The 19,889-nt window shown below is 37.4% G+C and overlaps 1 protein-coding gene across 2 annotated transcripts in view; it reads left to right on the plus strand.

The window, feature by feature from the left end:
• LOC146005361 (arylsulfatase B-like) overlaps positions 1-19,889 on the plus strand; it is a 253,395-nt gene that overhangs the window by 212,003 nt on the left and 21,503 nt on the right. For both annotated transcript variants that reach the window (XM_083144565.1, XM_083144567.1), the window contains 2 exons: positions 1,842-2,001; positions 14,531-14,757. In XM_083144565.1, coding sequence (XP_083000691.1) covers positions 1,842-2,001; positions 14,531-14,757 — 387 coding nt within the window. The remainder of the gene's footprint in view (positions 1-1,841; positions 2,002-14,530; positions 14,758-19,889) is intronic.

Raw genomic sequence — 19,889 nt, forward strand, 5'->3', positions numbered from 1 at the left:
AAAGGCATATTCAGCTTCAAAGTACTTTGTCTAACGCTTACTACCATTCCCTATTGCTGGCAGAGAGAGTTTAAAATATTGACGTACTGAAAAAAGTTGCCTTGTTGACCCGAGTCTGTTCACCAAGTTCAGACATTTGCACATAGATGGCTCTGTAGAATATTTCTAAAACAACAAATTCTGTTTGTCGTTTTCTAATATCCACTCGGTGATAAGTAAAAGTATAAATACAACATATACCTAACAAAATAGGGCAATATCAGGCATATTTGTAACCAGAAATAAACCAGAAATGGATCAAAAATAAATATGTATAAGTATAGGTATAGGTGTAGCTCTTAAGAGCATCTTAACTTAGTTTTAAGTGTAGCCAAAACAATATTGAGAAAAGACATATTTTTAACAAGTTTATAAACAGAAATTTTAGCAAATTCAGGTTTAGCCACATCAATTTGAGTGGGTCATCTTTTCTCGGAAGCTCTTTTTTTACAAAAATCGTAGGTTTTACACAGTAACAATAAAATTTTATAGACATTTTGCCTTAGTTTTAAGTATTTCTATTCAGTCAAAACACCTCATCATTTATCGATCCAGTATTAGTATATTTTACACTACTAATCCTCTTCGATTTAAACGATAATTTCCAAAATTCTTCATGACGTGTGCTTCAATGACTGTTTCTTTCTGTGGATATGGGAATTTTGGGCATGATTTTTTTTCCAGTAGTCACTCATTCGTCAGCTGTTAGAAACATGTCGATTAAGTGCCCAGAATGTAGTAGTTTTTTCACAATTAGTAGTTTTTTGGTCGCAAGTCGGAATATGTCACGAAAATCTACAAACTGCAATAACTCGAACCCATTGATTTCCGACCCCCGGTGCATAGGGTCAAATTTGTTGAAAATGTGCTCTAGTATTATCCCTTTCCAGGAATAGGTCGAATTTCCAATCACCCTGTATATATACATTGCCACAACGATACATCTTACAGCACACAAGCACTACTCAGGGCTGGACTGGAACTGCCAAGAGGACGGTGGCAATTTTCCTAAAGAGAGCGCCCCAAGAAATCGCTCTATCATTTCAGTAGAGGCTGAATTGACACATACATCTCTTTATATAGGGTCTATTAAAAGTAGACATGAGAAATTCAATAGACTGTTTGTTACCAACACAGAACAGAAGCAAATCACCATGTGTTGATGGGTTCTGGAATAATTTCACTAAGTTTTCAATTCATGAATATATATATATATATATATATATATATATATATATATATATATATATATATATATATATATATATATATATATATATATATATATATATATACATATATATATACATATATATTCAGTTACAGTACTTATAGAGTGGGATTCGTATGGGGGATTCCTTACTCTCATTACTGCATACTCCTCATAGATTGTAAATCTTTGATCCTTGGGGATGCTACACAGCTACTGGAAATTCTCCTATACTGCACAGAGGGACAACTATCTGGCGCACCCTCACCAGAGAGTGGCGCCCCAGTCAGTCGCCCAGGTTATTCAACCCTTAAGCCGTCCCTGTGTAAGTCCACAAGGGAAAAGAAAGAAAATAACCAAAAAAATGCAAACTTTAATACCTTAAAAATATTTATAGGAATAATTCACTGTAAAGTCTCTCGCTGTAAACAGTGCCGTGCAATGTCATGTTTTGAAACAATGATATCAAATTATTCAGTGTAGAATAACATATTGGCATTAAAGGTTAAAACAATATTGTTTGTATGTTGTTAACACTATGATACAATTCTTTATACATCCTAAAGGAACAAAATATTTAAATGTCTTTCAGGGGTTCAACGATGTGAGCTTCCATGGTTCAAACGAAATACCAACAACAAACATCGATGCTTTGTGCTACGGAGGAATAATTTTGAACAATCACTATACGTTGCCCTTGTGCACTCCAGCTAGAACAGCTTTACTCACTGGAAGATATCCAATACATCTAGGTGGGTACGGAACTTAAATTAAACAGTGTGTCCCAAAATTACGTTTGAACGTTATTAACAGAGAAACTATTAAAGATGACTTTACTGGACTTTTTGTATTTGTAGCTGCAACGTCTATGTTGAGTGTGTGTGAGGGCGTGTAGACATTCTTTTTTTTTAGTTCCGTCACCGCTCGCCAGACGGCAGGCATTAGTGTACACAAAATGGCAGAGATGAACAACGTCTGTTTCGAGACACGTAAGAAGTGTCGAATGTACACCCAGATCTCCCGATTTAACACCGTCAGAATTGGAAGAACAATGCGTACGCCACTAAGCCACGGACACTGGATGCATAGGCGGAGTTTCGTCAGTCCACTTGGGGGGGGGGGGGGGGGTAAATGGGGCTAACATTATTCATGCTATTATCCATGATGAAAATCATCATGGCCATTCTCCTTGGGAAACAGGTGATCTCTGTTGGAATTGTGTTGATATCTAGTGCTTCTTTTATTAAAGGATTAAATACACTATTAAAGATGGTTGCGAATTTATAAAATATCACGTCTTCTTTAGAATAAGAACCATACTTTTAAAATGTTATAATATTAAAGGGTAGTCCTATCTTCATGGAAATGAACAGATTATAAAGCTGAAATGCAGTTAAAAGTACGAGGTAATTAAATAGTAAAAATTAATATTCCTTTAATTTTTGCACAGCGAAACTTTGCATTTTTTATAATTTCACTACAATTTGCAATGAAAGCTGTTGAACTATCGGTATTCAATTTCATGAAGTGGTCTACAGCACGAACAATGCGTAAGCTGTATTCCGAAAATCAAGTTTCAAAGTGATTAGTAAGTCCTCCTGATTGGCATTTAAGGGATCCAGGACTCGATGCCCGGTGAAGGCAGACAGTTGTTCTGATCCAACTTTAATCTGTAGGTCCAATCTTGATTAATCTATCTGTGCAAAAAGTGGACTAAAAACAAAAAAAAAACTATAATTCACTCAAAGTGATTGGTGACGGTATCTAAAAGTCTGTAATACCCAATAGCTCTCCAATATTCTAACTAACACCTTTTCTCTTTTCAATTTCACATTTTTGGCAGAAAATCTGAATGTTGACCCACTAAGTGAAAAAAGAAGTGATTTCACTAATGAACTGTAGTGATCGCCATGTAATAAAGAGATTACGCGGGACAAACTGAAATTGCTTCTTCACAATCGCGACAAATTTGCATTCACGTGACATTCAGGTGTAGGCCTACATTTTCCCCACCAAAACTGCTACTCTATTAAAGTCTTTACAATGACAGCTAATGAAGGGGTCCCGGGTTCGATACTCAATGGAGGCACGTACGGATAGGATCCCAATTTAAACTGTAGGTCCAGACCCGATTAGCAATTCTGTGTATAAAGTGGACTAAAAAAAATTTAACTCAATCAAACTACGAGGTGTGGCAATAAAGTTTCCGGACTCATGCTGTAACTCTATTATTGAAAAAATCAGACAGTCGAAATATTGTACCCTTCAATGTAGTCCCCTCCCCGATCCCTACCCCGCTCCACGAAAATCTCCCACTGTTAGAAGCAGTGTTGCAGGTCATTTTCTGATATGCTGTTCAAGAGTCGCGTCGCTTTGGCTTTCACCGCGTCCACAGACTCGAACCGGGTTACTTTTAGTGCAGACTTGACTTTTGGGAAGATAAAAAGTCGGGCGGGGCTAGGTCCGGCAAGTACGGTGGATATTCCAACATTGGAATGTTGTGTTTTACCAAAAACTTCTTCACAGTTAGCGCGTTGTGAATTGGCACGTTGTCCTGATGAAGAATGCATGAGCCAGTCTTCCACATGTCTGGTCTCCTTCTCAACTGTCCATGAAGGATCCTCAAAACATTCTTAAAATACAACTGATTGACAGTCTGACCTTAAGACACCCAATCAACGACCAATTTTAGCGACCTTCTCGATACTGACTTGACGTTTCGAAGAGCAAGGGCGGCCTGATCATAGATCGTCCCCGTAGGATTCTCTATCCTCTTTAAACTTCTTAAACTACGTACTCGAAAAACTAGTGTGCGAAGTAAACACTGTTCCCCACAAATTTCTTTCAACTAATTGTAAGTTTCCGTGGCGGATTTCCCAAGTTCTGTGACATTAACACGTTGTTCCACTTTGGAACTTAACATAATTCCGACGGAGCTCAGATGCAGTCCAAATCTAACAAATGATACAGCCAGACTGCTCCACGCATGTGCGTAAAAGTTCGTGCGCAGGCAGAGGGTAGTCCACTGGTCAGTATCTTACCCAGCTCTTTGTTATGGACGTGACCTGAAATTAATAAGAGATTCCATCCGGAAACTTTATTGCCACACCATCTATGATAGCTCCTCTTTTAAATGTTCAGAAAAATGCACTTGTAGGAACTCATTGTTGAAATACTCCGTTTATGTTAAAACTGGACGCCGCTATTGTTTGAATGTAACAGTGTTGTATCCATGCACTTCAACGTGAAATATCAAGAGAAATAACATTAATATATTTTCTTTGAAACCTTGTCCGGATTATATGATTCCCATAAAATGCACATACATTTTAACTTTTACAGAGAACAGAAGAAAATATTATAAAAGCAATATTGAATCGTTAGTCTAAAATAAATGTTGTGAAATAATCATAAAACATATAGGCATAATTCAGTGTAGGTGCCAGTGTGATATTAATTAAATAATACAGCTCACATACTCAATAGGTGGAAAAATTAGCCCTGATTGGGATGTGTCATTCATTACCACATAACCAGAGAGCGGAGTGGCGACAGAGGGGGTGTGGAAATCCGCCGCCTTCATTGTAAATCGAACCGTGAACCTAATTTGAACTTCTTCCCTGAAGTGTGACTGACACGCCATAAGAGTAGCATATGAAAGTTTCATGATGAATTTCCTAGGATTTTTTTTTCATTTTAATTATCTTGTGTATATGTCGCATGCATTTGGGGGGGGGGGGCTAATGTCAGGTTCTGATGTCCCTTAGCACCCCCCTTTGTTAGAACCTGTCCCGTTTCTCGCGCTAGCGATCACTCGACAGTTTCGGTGCCAACATAGGGTGCCAATGAGAAACGAGGAAAAAATCCTCTGCTGGGCAGCGAGGAGCGAATGGAAGCCAGAAGAGAGGCGCTTACGTAGACGCTGTTGCGATGTTGCGTATTTTAATTGGCTGCCTGGCTTTGACTTTCCCCAGCACGGAGAAAAGCCAGCGATCAGCTAGCGCGGGAACCGGGACAGGTTGCAAATAAATGCGGTATAACTACGCCTATAATTGGATGACATTGAGACATGCGATTGAATCTACCTGTGTTTTCTTAGCCGTGGGAACCACATCTGCTGTTTATTTATCTGTTCAGCGTTGCAGATGATGTACTGCTGCCAATGTCGGCCATTTTGAACACCTATAAATTTAAGGTTTCTAACACAAAAAAAAGGTTCATACTTGCTGTTATTATTGTTCATGTTCTTAACGTTCAAAAAGTGTAAACACTATTTTGGGACATTCTGTATTCAGAGTAAAAAATAAGCAGCATTTTAAATATCTTTCTCTTGGAAATTCCGTCTTCACTTGATTTACATAATTTTCATTTGCTGATTTATTTTATACAAGGTGGTGTCGAAAATTTCTCGGAGTGGTGCTACTGCCGAGTTCAAAAACTTACATTGGGCTTAGACCCATACAGCACAACATGGTTTCAGATATGTTACGGATACGTAACTCGTGAAACATTGTAACATTGCAGCAACATTGCGAAACATTACTATGATGTTTCAGGTATGTTTCAGCAATGTAAAAATGTCCGCGAATCTAACATAACATTCGTAATGTTACAGAAACATATCAGTGCAACATTACAGAAACGTGTCAATGTAAAATTGCAGAAACATGTCAGTGTAACATTACAAATACATTTCCGTAAGGTTTTGTGATATTTCAGCTACGTTACAGTGATATAATTTTCCATTACGGTTATATTGAATGGAATGAGTACTGTATTCACGAGTGAAATATTTAATGGGGTCTATTGGGGTTAAGCCCCTTTATTTCAGTATTAATTTGTAAATCATTTCCTGAAAATAAAATTCACAATGTTTGATACCTAATTAGGAATGATATTTAATTATATTTATTTTACCTCTCCTCAAATGACCACGTATCTCAATTGCTACAATTATTCTCGAGGGGGGAAAAAGTGCATAAAAGTACGAAATGCACATTCATTCACACCAGACAACAGTTACAACTAAAAAAAGAAAAATACTCGTATTCGCCACCAAATCCTAAACTACCTTCAAATGTGTGTAAAGTTTTACATGCAATAATAAGCTCTCCGTGGTTTGTTGCATCCTGTCACAAAGAAGGTGGGATTTGAGTGATGTGATCAGCATAATGCTCCCGTCCCCTCTACTAATAGATGAGAAGCTGGAAGCATTTTAGTGTTGTATGAAATTCATTCATGATTCTATGAGTCACCAGTCATCTGCAAATTCTACTCTAATGTCTCTGTATGAATGAAAAAAATTTTTCTGGACAGAACACATGTTCCACATGTATGATTTTCAACCTATATGGTGTTCGAACTTTCAGAATTACACAGCAATATTCCAAATTAATTTCAAACATCACAAATTGAGCACATGTCTTCAAATATAACTTTGGATACTAAAATTTACTATGTGACATTCTCACCTTTTACGTATCTCAAATAAAAATTCAAAATGAATGTAATAATATCCTATATACTTACATAATTGGAGAAATGTATATACACTTTGACCACAAAATAAATTCAGTAAATGAACCAGTAACCACAACTGGGAAATAAATATCAATTCACAAGTGCAAAGTGGAGACAAGCTAAACTTTAGCAATTTTTAGGCAGTAACAATACGAATAATATAATTGAATAATAACTAAAAATTTATAAATCAATGAAAAGTTTTGACATTCTCTAGAATATTAAATGTGCAGTGTGTATCAGAGGTTGTGGTTACTAGTTAGAAAATTTAATTCTCTTAATGTTACTTGTGAGCAATTTCCATTGAATTATTACTTCAAAGATATAATTATATGTTCTCATTTCTATTATTTTTTAATCATTTATATTTCACCCATGTTTGACTTTCAACGTTGTTATATTGGTTAGGATGGATTGGTCAGTTTCAGAATACACTGAGAAATTGAATTAAGCTCCTTGTAATGAAGGGATTTCTGGTTCGAAACTCTGGTAGAGGCACATTGCAGTGATACGGATCCCATTTTGATTTGTAGGTCCAGTCCCGATTAGCCTATTTGTGCATAAACTTCAATTCAAAGAACCAAATAAATATAAATAAGCATACTTTGATACATTTTTTTACACCAGCGAGTGATCAGACACTATCCATGTCACCATTGAACTCTAAAAATTGGACATGCATCACTTCAAAGAAAAATTATTATAAAAATAACATTTTTTCATAAAATATATTCTTTATTTGTCTAAATTTGTGAAAATACAATTGCTTTTGTTCTGTAAAGAAGTATTTCATTGCAGATTCTCCGCTATAACCTCTTGTTGGAGTGCAGTAACATTCATTTTTTCCTGAAAGGAAATAATGTCATAATATCAATTCTGGTCAAAGTTTTCATTTCAAAAGACAATATTTTGCACAAGTAAAATCTTAGCCTTGAAGAAAAGTGCAATGCAACATCGAGAATTTATATTCTTCATGTCAGCAACATTCAGTTTTTTTTATAAAAGTAACCTTGGAGAATGCCATAAAACAGGTTGAATTTTGGCAAAAAAATTGCTTTTGCTTCATATTATTTGCTCAGAACTAGCAAAAAGATTTTTAGTGAATGCCCAATATGTTATGTAACATCCAAATCTTTATAATTAGTGAAAATCAGTGTTTCCATCTACTTTTTTAGAAAATTTCTCAGCATTCCGCAGAAAAAATGTCGTATCTCATCTTTCTTTTAACATGGCAAATTAAATACAACATCTGCAACTTGTGCAATCGTGCAGTATCATAATTTGATTTTAACCTTTTATTTTATTTTTGTCAATAATCCATAATTCTACCTACCTAATTACAAAGAAATGATGATTGTATGAATTTTTAGCATAAAAACAACTAAATATTACCAATTTTTTACCCCTTGGAAACTTAATAATAACAATTGAACCATGAATGACCCAAATCTAGTATATTAAACTTGTATTGTTTCATAGTTTTGACTTGAAATTCAAATTTTGTCCAAAAATGATCGTTCTTGCGAAAGAAACTATTCTTAAATCAGCCATAGAATACTTAATTACTGCTAAATCTGCATAAAAACTAACTGCTGGAGTCATAAACATCTTAGCATTGAAGAAAATTGCAAAGCAACATCAAGAATTTACATTCTTCATGTCAGCACAATTCAGTTTTTTTATAAAGGTAACCTCTGAGAATGCCGTAAAAACAATTCAATTTTGGCAAGAAAAATTGCTTTTACTTCATATTATTTGCTCAGAACTAGCATAAAGGTTTTTAATGAATGCTCAATATGTCATGTAACATCCAAATCGTTAATATTAGTGAAAATCAGTGTTTCCATCTACTTTTTTAGAAAATTCCTCGGCATTCCACAGAAAAAATTTCATGTTTCATCTTTCTTTTAGCATGTCAAGTTAAATACAACATTTGCAACTTGTGCAATCGTGCAGCATCATAATTACATTTTAACCTTTTATTTTTTTGTCAATAATCTTTAATTCTACCTACCTAATTACGAAAAAATTATGAATATAGTATATGGAGGGCATCACAAGCCTCATGACAAACAAAACTATACAAGACTGCATGAGAGAGAAGGGGAGAGATTATTAACATAAGTGAGTAACCCAACAAGTGATTAAGAGAGAAATATAATTAGGAATTTGGTTTTGTCACACAAAAAATTACCCATGTGGTGATTGATGGCTGGAAATATTGGAAAAGCTAGCTTTGCATATTATCTACCTAACCTGATAAGTAGCATGAAAAAATGAAAGTATTTACCCATGTGGTGATTGATGACTGGAAATATAGGAAAAGCTAGCTTTGCATATTATATACCTAACCTGATAAGCAGCTTGAAAAAATGAAAGTGTACAACAAAATCTCTTCTGATTTTACATGTATTTCATAACAAGAATTTCTCACATTATAGTGGATAATGAGACAGGTCAAAATTCTTTTATAAACACTTGCTTGATAGCCTGGCATAGCTAGTCATTTTTTAATAATATACACTGTCTAGTCAAGGCACTGTGACACTACTAGTAGTCATGGCATACTGTCACTTTCAGAGGGCTGTGTTTTTTTAAAGCCAGTATCATGTTTGTTTTGTTTATAATGTAACAGAATTTTGATTATGACTGCTATGTTCATTTGAACTATTATTAAAGGTTTTTTCATAGGATAATTTTATTCTTGATAGCTTGTGCAACCAATCGAGAGCTGATCTAACAAGTAGGACCGTGGCTGTGGTGCTGCCGTAGACTTACATTACGTAACGATGTCACAGAACAAATCAGTTGATTCGTAATTTGTATTAGATAGAGGCTCTGAACGTAACAACCCAGTCAACACACTAACGTTGCCACAACGTTGTATGAATGTTGTATTTATGATGAATGTTGTATGTAGGGGAACAACGTTGTGATAACGTTGCATCAACGTTGCAAAAAAACATTCCACTGAATACGCTTTAGTTTGGAAGATCACCACCATGAGCGCCACAAGCGTCAGATCGGAGTGTTTTGTTTAATCTGAATTTGTGTGTGCACTGACCACCAAACCATATATTTCCTACAGCGTACACTAGATGGCAGTGCGACTCAAATGCAAAACAAACATAACTTTTAGTAACACAAATAAGGATACTTTCGATTGTAATTAGTGAAAAAATGTGTTTTATTATCCTTCGAAAGATGTGTGAATATTGAAGTTGTCAGGAAGATCAGAAAATGAAATGTGTTACATACAAGTGAAACTCCCATGATAAATATTTTTATTCCAGACTATATAATGAGGAGCTAAGTACTGCAAAAAGAAACTGATTACCAGGTGTAGTTAGAGATTGGTCAATTCATCACAATCTCCAGACTAACAATTGCCTATTTTGGTGGAGCAGGAAAAGTTTTTATAATATGTAAAGAGAAACTGTGACGTTACAAACATGAGTTTTTCCTGTTACGCATATGTATTATATACAAAAATGGTTTGGCAAGATTGCTAATAGCTTACCATGTGAAATAACCATATTTTAAATATGCATTGTTATATTCATAAATTACACAGGCAGCAAGGTAATGTTGCAAAAAAGTTGTGGCAACGTTAACCCCTGACATACCTAACGTTGCTACATAATGTTCAGTATATGTTGTGACAACGTTGTCAACCAATTAAATATATAGCGTGCATAAGTATAACACAATTAAACACACTTTGGCATTAATAATATTCAACTTACCACTCAATAAACAACATTATTCTTCATAAGATGTGCACTACTCCCGGTCAGCGTTGAAGGTAACAGCAGAAAATGTCCCGGATGGCCGCCGCGCATGCATGATGACTGAATCCAACGTTGCGGAAATGTCTCTGAAACATTTCTCACAGATGTAAGAAAAATGAGACGTTGCAGAAACGAGACAATGAAACTATAACATTGCAATGTTTCAGAAACAAAACTGGGACTTCATGTGATGCTTTCTGTAACGTCAACGCGAAACCAGAATGTTAGAAACATACATGAAAGATTGTAATATTTCTGAAATATGTCTGAAACTTGGTGTGCTGTATGGGGAGACCACCATCACATTAGAAGTATGTACATATGTATGTACTCGTATATGCCGGTCTTAAAATTTTCATTTTTAAAATGCATTCTGTGGTGGTGTCCAGCACTTCCTGTGTATCTTCTTGGATCATCTGTCCAACCGACGGTCTTTCAACTTGATTTTCATTCAAGGGAAAATAAAAAAGTTGCAGGATGCCAAATCGGGCGAGTATGGAGGGTGAGGGACGATAGTCATGTTATATTTGGTAAAACATTCCTCATTATAGGTCTTTTCTACTCTTACGGCGGTCGGCCTACATGCTGGCAAGATAAGTGGGGAGAGCGGGGAATATGCAGCAGACCAACAAGACAACAGTGGTGGCGCCGAGAGTTACGACGTGGCTGGAAGAAGTACTACGCGAACTTAGTTCTACAGGTTGTTGTTTCTATTCGCGCTGGATTGGTCGCGTACCCGCTCCCCACTTTCCTGCCCAGCATGAGGGCCGACCGCCGTAAGAGTAGAAAAGACCTATAACAACGGGTTGTTAAACGGTGTGTTGTCGATACAAACGTCACTTGTTTCGTTGCCAAAATTCAGGACGAAATCGTTGCATATTTTCACGCAGCTACCGGAAAACGTCACAGCTGTAAGTAGAATTGACTGTTTGACCTGTAAGAAGAGAAATATTTGAGCACAATCCCCTTTATATCACAGTAAGTGATGAACATCTGGAATGGTGCTACCATCTGGTCTAAAACCTATTATCCGCCACCGTCCATTCAAACACCCTTGCTCATTCTATCTTCATGTAGCATTTGTTTGATCATCCTTCGCACTTTTCCAGAAATTTGAATAACAGTTTATGCACACTCCCTGTTCCTCTCTCAGACGCATCGCAAATTCGCAACGCACCACATACACGATGCCAAAAAGGGAAGGTAAACTGTCAGGGCGTTCATCCACCTGCATGAAATTCTGTACACTGGTTCCCAAGATATGCACTCACCCGTTCGTCAGTTCGATCAGGTGTTCCACTCTCGGCACATTTCTTTCCTAACATGACACGGTTGTCGGCTCTCTTCGTTCAATTTTCAGCGTCCTTTTTGCCCAAAAGCGCGATAACCTGTGTGGTGGTACGCGGGACACATGTCTAACGACGGTCCTGCTGTGGAGTGTTCTGAATTCTATTGTAATAAAGAAATAATGAATGGGTGAGAGAAGAGATAAAGTACTTTTTAACTTTTTATGAGTTAGTGAATATTATTATTATTTTCAACAATTTTCGTATTTCAAGAATTAGGGAAGGGACACGTTTACTGTTTCTCAAGGTCTCGCTTAAGCCGTAAATGAAAATTTGAGTCAACTATACGCATGGCCATGAAATTAGGCGGGTGGCAGAAGTTCACGCTGTTGCCACGTCGGAGCACAACCATCCGGCAAGTTCGGAGGTTTAAGAGACTGAAAGATGTCGTGGTAGAGTTGTTCTTTGTAGTCCATGAGATACAAACTGACAGTATTTGCTCGAAAGGTGAGGGATGACACAAAAGTGCTCCGGAGAGAGGTCGGCCTGACGCTCCAACTAGGCAACGCAGCCCGGTGGACGTTGCCACACAGTGCGCGGCACTCTGCGGATTAAACTTTTTTGCTTTGGGGGATTCCCACTCCAAAGCCGCCCGCAGGATTTCTTCTCGCAGATGGGGGGGGGGGGGGGGATAGTAAGATTTCATTTCTTGCCCTTCAGTCATAGAGACTTGTATTGTTGTTGTTTCTGTTATTATTGCTATTGCTATATTATTATTATTATTACTATCGACTACTTTACAAATCATAAAATTCAAATTGAATTTAAATACTTTGGCGCTGTATACACATTCAGTCTGCTATCTAGATATAATCTGGATTCGCCTTGCTTCCTCTCCATAAACATCTATCGCTTTGTTGATCAACAGCTCTTTGTCTTTTTGTAATTTTTCACAAAGCGCAGATATCAAACAGAGATCACCTAATCTACTGTCCTTCATGCTTGCTACCTCTGATGCATGTAAAAAAAAAGGTAATATTTGAAACTGACGAGGTGAGATCCCCACTTTTCGTAATCCCGAACAGCCGAGAAATTACAATGGATCTTTAAAAGAGATTAATTCTTGATATTTCCTGCAGTATAAGTGTCTTAAATTTCTTAAAATTAACGTTTATATTCGATAAATGCAAAAACAATCATGTGCATACAATTCGAGAGTTTTACCGCAAAATAAATCGGTAAATAGAGAAGCTTTTCAGTCCCGCACGTCAGGATTATTAACATTTCCTTCCTAATCCTATCCCGACCATTTTTTTTCCGTCCTGCACACTCCTAGTTATTGATTGATTCAGTTGGTGTTTTAAGCCCACTTTATGCACAGTAAGGCTAATTGGGACTGGACTTACAGTTTACAGTGGGATCCGAACCACTGTGTGCCCCCACCGGGTATCGAACCCGGGACCCCTTGATTACAAGGCGACGACGCCACCACTGCACCATCGGGGAGGCCACACTCCTAGTTATTGCATTATTGTAATGTAATGTTACCTTGCTATTTTGTTGGGCATGGCAGATAATTGCTGTAACTGACAGCTTATAAATCGGACAAAACAATATAATTTGTAATATTTGTAATAATCGCTCCAATTTCAGTCCTTGGAATTACATGAACATTTTTCCAGGTACCTCTTGGAGGGCTGCAACTGCACCTCCCCTGCTGGCGCAATTAGTCCACTAAGTGGCGTATTAGTGATTTCATATTTCGGAAGTATACATAGGCCCTTTCCATTTGAAAATATTGTGTGATATCCAATATGGCGGAATCCAAGATGGCTGCCATGATGGTTACACATTCATTGCAGTTTCCACACCAATACCCACTTGCAACATGTGATTGTCCTCCGTCCACGCGTCTCTTTCAGACAAATCTCATTTTTTGCAGTCAAACGTAGCACACCCTATCTCTTCCACGAATGGCAATAGGTCCAAAATGAGTTCAGATTGTCGTTTGTGGGACGATTCTAGCCTAAATTGATGTGTCACACATACCCCTTTCCATTTGAAAATATTGTGTGATATCCTATATGGCGGAATCCAAGATGGCTGCCATGATGCCCACACCCTCCATTCAATGCAGTTTCCGCACCAATACCCTCTTTCAACATGTGATTTTCCCCCGTCCACACGTCTCGTTAGTACTGGTCTGTCCCGATACTTTTGACTAACCCTGTATATGTTACCAGTCAGTAAACTAAGCTGTTTCCTTGCTATTCTAAGTACCTTAGAACTTTGGTTCTAACCTAGGTTATTAAATCTTACTTAATATATTTATGACGAAATTTAGAAACAGTGCATTAACATTCTAAGAGAACCGAAACTCGTACAAAAAAATAACTATCAAACTTGTAAAACCCAAAACTTATACTAATTTCCATTACCAGGTTCAAACTTAATGTCTATTTAACCACCTACAAGTTTCTTGTGAACATTTGCAGAATGGTCCTCCTTTAACCCACAAGGCTGCATACTTTTCGGCATGGAAATCTTTGATGAATTTGATAATTATAATTAATGGCTTTTTCAGTTCTGTTTGTTATACTGTATGCTTTTAATTCTACGGCATCCCCCCCCCCACCCGTTAATTGTTTATTATTTTTAGAATTCCAATATTTCTCTGTTCCCAGGAATGCAGCACAGCGTGCTGAAAGAAAACGAGCCTAGAGGTCTTCCTTTATCAGCAAATCTACTTCCGGAATACCTGAGAAACTTCAACTACGTGAACAGAATAGTTGGCAAATGGCATCTTGGATTCTACAAGAAGATCTACACTCCCGTATTCAGAGGTTTCCATTCGCATTATGGATACTATACGGGTGGACAAGACTACTACAACCATATGTCACAATCCAATGTAAGTAATGCTACAAGTATAGCTTCATTGAGTGTGTTATACGTCTGCTTTCAAGATCGTTAGATTAAGTTCCGTACCTAAGGATTTGTTCATAACTAATGAAATAGTCATTAATGTTTGACGAGTATATTGTCCGTTAGAATGTGATCAAAATATGTATAATATGTTGACCTGCATATATTACAGTGCTGTTTACGAATGAGGAAGGAATGAAGATGTGATGTATAATTGGTAAGTGGCATATTTTACTAAATTAATTGAATTTTACACGTATGTAGTTTCAGTAGTTTTATTATTAGCAAAATTACTATTAATTTCAAGAACGTTTTTTTATTATTTTGATTTGGTTTATTTTACTTCGGTTATCTACCACTTTTCGTTAATCGTGAATAATTTCTTTGAAGAACGTGCCCCGAACATGCCTCTCTCTTTCCACCAAAGCTGGCCGGAGACTTGCTTTCCATTCCCAATGCTGGCATGTTCGGTTGGGCGTGTTTGTGGATACTTAGAACTACCTTGAGTTACTGATAGCGGCTGAGACAGTGTGCTACTATCACATCTATGGTGACTTATTGTTAGTATCAACAATTTTTTTAATGAATGCTTCTGGCTGCAGCTCTTGTGAAGTAGTTTTTATATAAGTCAATAATTTGTATTGTAAGATGGCGTTTAATTTTATTCCCATGTTTAGTTTTCAAACATTTCAAGGCAAACTGTCCTGAACTTAAAAGTTTCTGTTTTAACTGTTAGTTCATTAGTTGCTAATCTGTTCCCGAAAACTGGCAAATTGTTGTAAATTTCAGTGTCTTTTTCATTGTTTGTAATAAAAACATATCGGAGTTAACGTTTGGCTGCAGATACTGGCTATGAGAGACATGATCGTATGATCTTTTTCAATGCTACACCAAAAGGAGGATGTTATGACCCGACTCCCTAGCATAGGCGTGCGTAGACCCTCTGATTATGGGGTGCAAAAGCCTTGATGAAAGTTCAGTCTGGATAGAAAAACCTCATTTCATCCTACTGTTTTAGTTTTATTGCATCGATGCGCGTGTGTTTGTGGTGTGTGTGTGTGTGGGTGTGTGTGTGTGTGTATATATATATGGGAGAGTTGCCGAAATTGGACCAGTTGGTACTATTTTGTTTATGAATCAAAAACAAAACACAGTAATAGAACGAAATTGTAGGTATGAGAAGCACAAACTATTAGCTTTCACTACATATATGTATCAAGAAAAAAATGCAGGAACCAATATAATAGGCTACATAAACGAAAGTAGTAATATCGGTCCATTATAGGCAAGAGGTTTCCTAACTTGGACCACAAGTTCCTTAGGTTGCATCGCTCACAAAAGCCATGTACGTTTGTATGTCTACGGTAGACACCTGCAGCACTCACTGCACACACCATTGTGGTATTTACTCCACGTTCGCCGCTTGTAACAGCACCTACCAGAGGCGCAACCACGATTTTTTGTTCAGGGGGGTGGGCAAGTACCAGGATAAACGTACCAATAATAAAAATAATTATAATAATAATAATGCTAATATTAATAATGTTAATAATAATATTATTATGACATTATTATTATTGTTATTAATTTGCTTTATCTTACTTCGCATTTTGTGCCACGTTTGGCTAATTTGCGAAGATGGGGATGAGAGATGATATGATGAAATTGATGGATGGAAACTCACAAACATCCATGCCCAAGGCGTGATTCGAACCCGGGACTAACATTATTATTATTAGTAGTAGTAGTATCAAATACGTTATTACCCTCGTAAATTATGCAAAGAGGGGGTAAAAGTTGGTGCCAAAGCATTTGTGTTCGATCAACCGATTTGAATTATTTTTTGAACACGTTCAATTTCACATTAATAATGGAAAACAAGCATACAAACTATTTTTGAAAGACAGAAAATGCTTGATAAATGCATTCCAAATATAATTCTTTTTTACATTAACATGTATAACTTTCAAGCACGATATATGTTTCACACATATGCAACATGGAGCAACGTGGACACTAAATTGTATGCCTATTCAAAGTTTCTTTAATACATATTATATACAACATATATTTTTTAAATACATTACACAACCAATTCATCCATCTCACAATAAACCAACAGCAAAAATGACGTAAATTGTCTCTCAAATGTGCACGCTCACTTTCCTCAAAACAATTTTTCATGCATTTAAGACAAAACTCAATTAAGAGAAGTGTTATTTCTCTGTCTGGGTATTTACAATGCATTACAGAGAGCAATGATACAGTGTGGATCCAATATTTTTCCAGGCTGAAATCAATATTGATTTAATAGGACGCAAATAATTTCATGGGACGCCAATGCATTCTCTCTTTTACAACTTTTGTGCCTCCCCGATGATATAGTGGTAACATCGTCACCTTGTGATCAAGGGGTCCCGAGTTCGATACCCGTTGGAAGCACATGGCACATCGCGATTAGCCTTTCTGTGCATAAAGTCGACTTAAAACCACAAATCAATCAATCAATTTTACAACTTATTTTCATTTAGATCGTTCGGCGTCCAGGGCCGGCTCGCTCCGCCTCCTAACTACCATCCTGAACTTGATATGAGTAAGAAAAGAAGGGATTGTCTGCGAACGGAGCAAGAACATTTTATGAATAGTGTTTCCATTTGCATGAAATTTGAAGTTGTAGGCGGATACACTTGGCCGTCAATGTTTGCCCCCTTCCCCCCCTAGAACTCATTTCCATCCAAGGTTGAGGGCAATGCCCTCTGACCCCCTCCTGTGGTTGCGCCACTGGCACCTACCTGTGATTTTCCTTTCTTTGCTACAATTTTGTCTGCACGTTTCTGCACTGTGGTGAAACCTGAATCATCCACATTGAATATTCGGTCAGCTGTAAAACCAAATTGTTCGTATATCGTTCCTACATTGTCTTTGTGGAATCCTTTTGCTCTTGCTAATGAGGTAGCCTCTGGTTGCCGAACAGATAGTTGCGGAATTCTTCACATAAATGCGTAGAACCACTTTTTCCCACCCATCTTTGTCTCCTGATTAAACGTATTAGCAATTCCATACTTTTGTAACAGATCATAGGCCAATTTCCGGACATCTTTAATGGTCAACCCATAAAAACACTCCTCTAATTAGACAATATGATCGGCAAGAATTGTCTCCATTACAGGATTGAACGTAGCCTGTCTTCCCAAAGCCTTAACTGCATTTGCATAATTGTTTTTCGCAATAGCAAGCCTCCGTATTGTCACCTTACCTTCTGCTACACCCATTCAAGCCATAGTCCCCATTATTTATGCTGCTATAGCCATTTGCAATTCTATCTCTGTCCATAGCCCATACTTTCAACGTTCCAATTTGGGAAACATGTGGTGGTCCAACTTAGGCAATTCCCCGTTAATAAAAATACGATGCTACATACGCAACTAAGCCCTAGTTTTACCACATGTAGTTAGTGGTAAATGAATGACACTTTTTATAAAATACTACAGGACATTTTATACCCTTAGTCTACACAAGAGCTTAAGATACGAAGCACAATAATTGCAACACGAACAATGGAAACACAATAACAGCACTCCCTCCTACTTAGTCAAACGTCTCTAGTTGACTGACCGTTCAGTCATTTGTACATGGCACTGACGCCAACAAGTAGTGCCAACTCACTATTTCAAACACTCGTCTATAGGCAAAAACAAAGGCGGTTCAACTTAGGAAACGGTCCAATTTCGGCAACCTTCCCATATATATAGTATATATATACACAGAGCATTCCCTGACATTCGCTACGAGACTCGGAGGCAAGCGGCCCCGCATCAGCGCTTGAGTTTCCCGGTGAACGGGTCCGCGACAGTCGGTAGAGTCGGCTATTAAAATTACAGTTTTCATATTGTGTACTAACCTTGACTACGGAAGGTGTTGAAAATGATGTCCTTCTGCTGCAACACATTTCTGGCATCTCCCAAGGAAATTGGCATTTACACGTGCAAGTTCGTCTACTGTAATTCTCCAGATTTCTCGTACAATACTTTCTTTAAGTCACGAATGGTGTGCGGATTGTCTTTGTATACTTTATTTTTTAGATTTCCCCATTATTCTTTCCACTTATATTCAGAACTGACCCTGGTACTCTAAATTTTTTTACGAGGTTTAATATAGTGGTCCTATGTGGAACGGGAACACCAGGAAATTTCTTTGCAAAACGTCGCCGCACTTCTCCACAATTCGTCTTTCCGAAGTAACACTCGACAAGATAAATCCTTTGTTGTAATGTAAACTTTTGTGGTGCCATATTAAGCTACAATCTTCAACACACGGACACGACACAACACAACTTCCGAGGGAAGAATATACTGGCGTCAGTCTGTAACATCAACAGTAAGGGAAAGAGAGCGAAGGCAGGGAGAGCGAAAAAAAACAGACTGTAGCGTGCGACTGTCGAGGACCCGTGCACCGGACAAGCGCTGATGACTGGCCGCTTGCCGCCGAGTCTCGTAGCGAATGCCAGGGAATGCTCTGTGTGTATATATATATTATTTATATACATTACATAATCAAAAATGACAGAAATTGTCTCTGAAATGTGCGCTCTCCCCCCCCCCCCCCCGAACAATTGTTCATGGAATTAAGACAAAACTGTTCAGCAGCAACAGTCTGAACAAGACCATCTTGAGGTTCAGGCCGCAGCTCTCAGTCAAGACGTCATCATCTGGAGGCGATAGTCTTAAAGCTGTAAACCCCTTGTCGTATTTTTATCGTAGAGAATGAACGTATATTTATTTATTTTATGAACTTAGACGTTGACATTTACCCTCTAAGTGAATACAGTTAAAAGAATAAGAGGAATATTGAATATGTTCATAAAAATTTACACAGAAATGTATTTCCTTTGTGGAATGACTGGACTCTCAGATGAAGTTAAGTTTTGACATTTATCCTCCCGACGAATATACAATGTAGTGAGAAGAAAAAAGTAGAATATTGAATATTTGCAACAAAATTTTCATTCAGGAAAGCACAAAACCGAAAGGCTGAAAACGTTAGAAACGTCCTGGCTGAAAAATTTAAACATTGTATTTATTTGGAAAATATTATCCGGAATACTTGTCAGCTACAGTA

Source organism: Lepisma saccharinum, chromosome 23 (genome assembly GCF_977018435.1).
Source record: "Lepisma saccharinum chromosome 23, izLepSacc3.1, whole genome shotgun sequence".
Classification (NCBI taxonomy): domain Eukaryota; kingdom Metazoa; phylum Arthropoda; class Insecta; order Zygentoma; family Lepismatidae; genus Lepisma; species Lepisma saccharinum.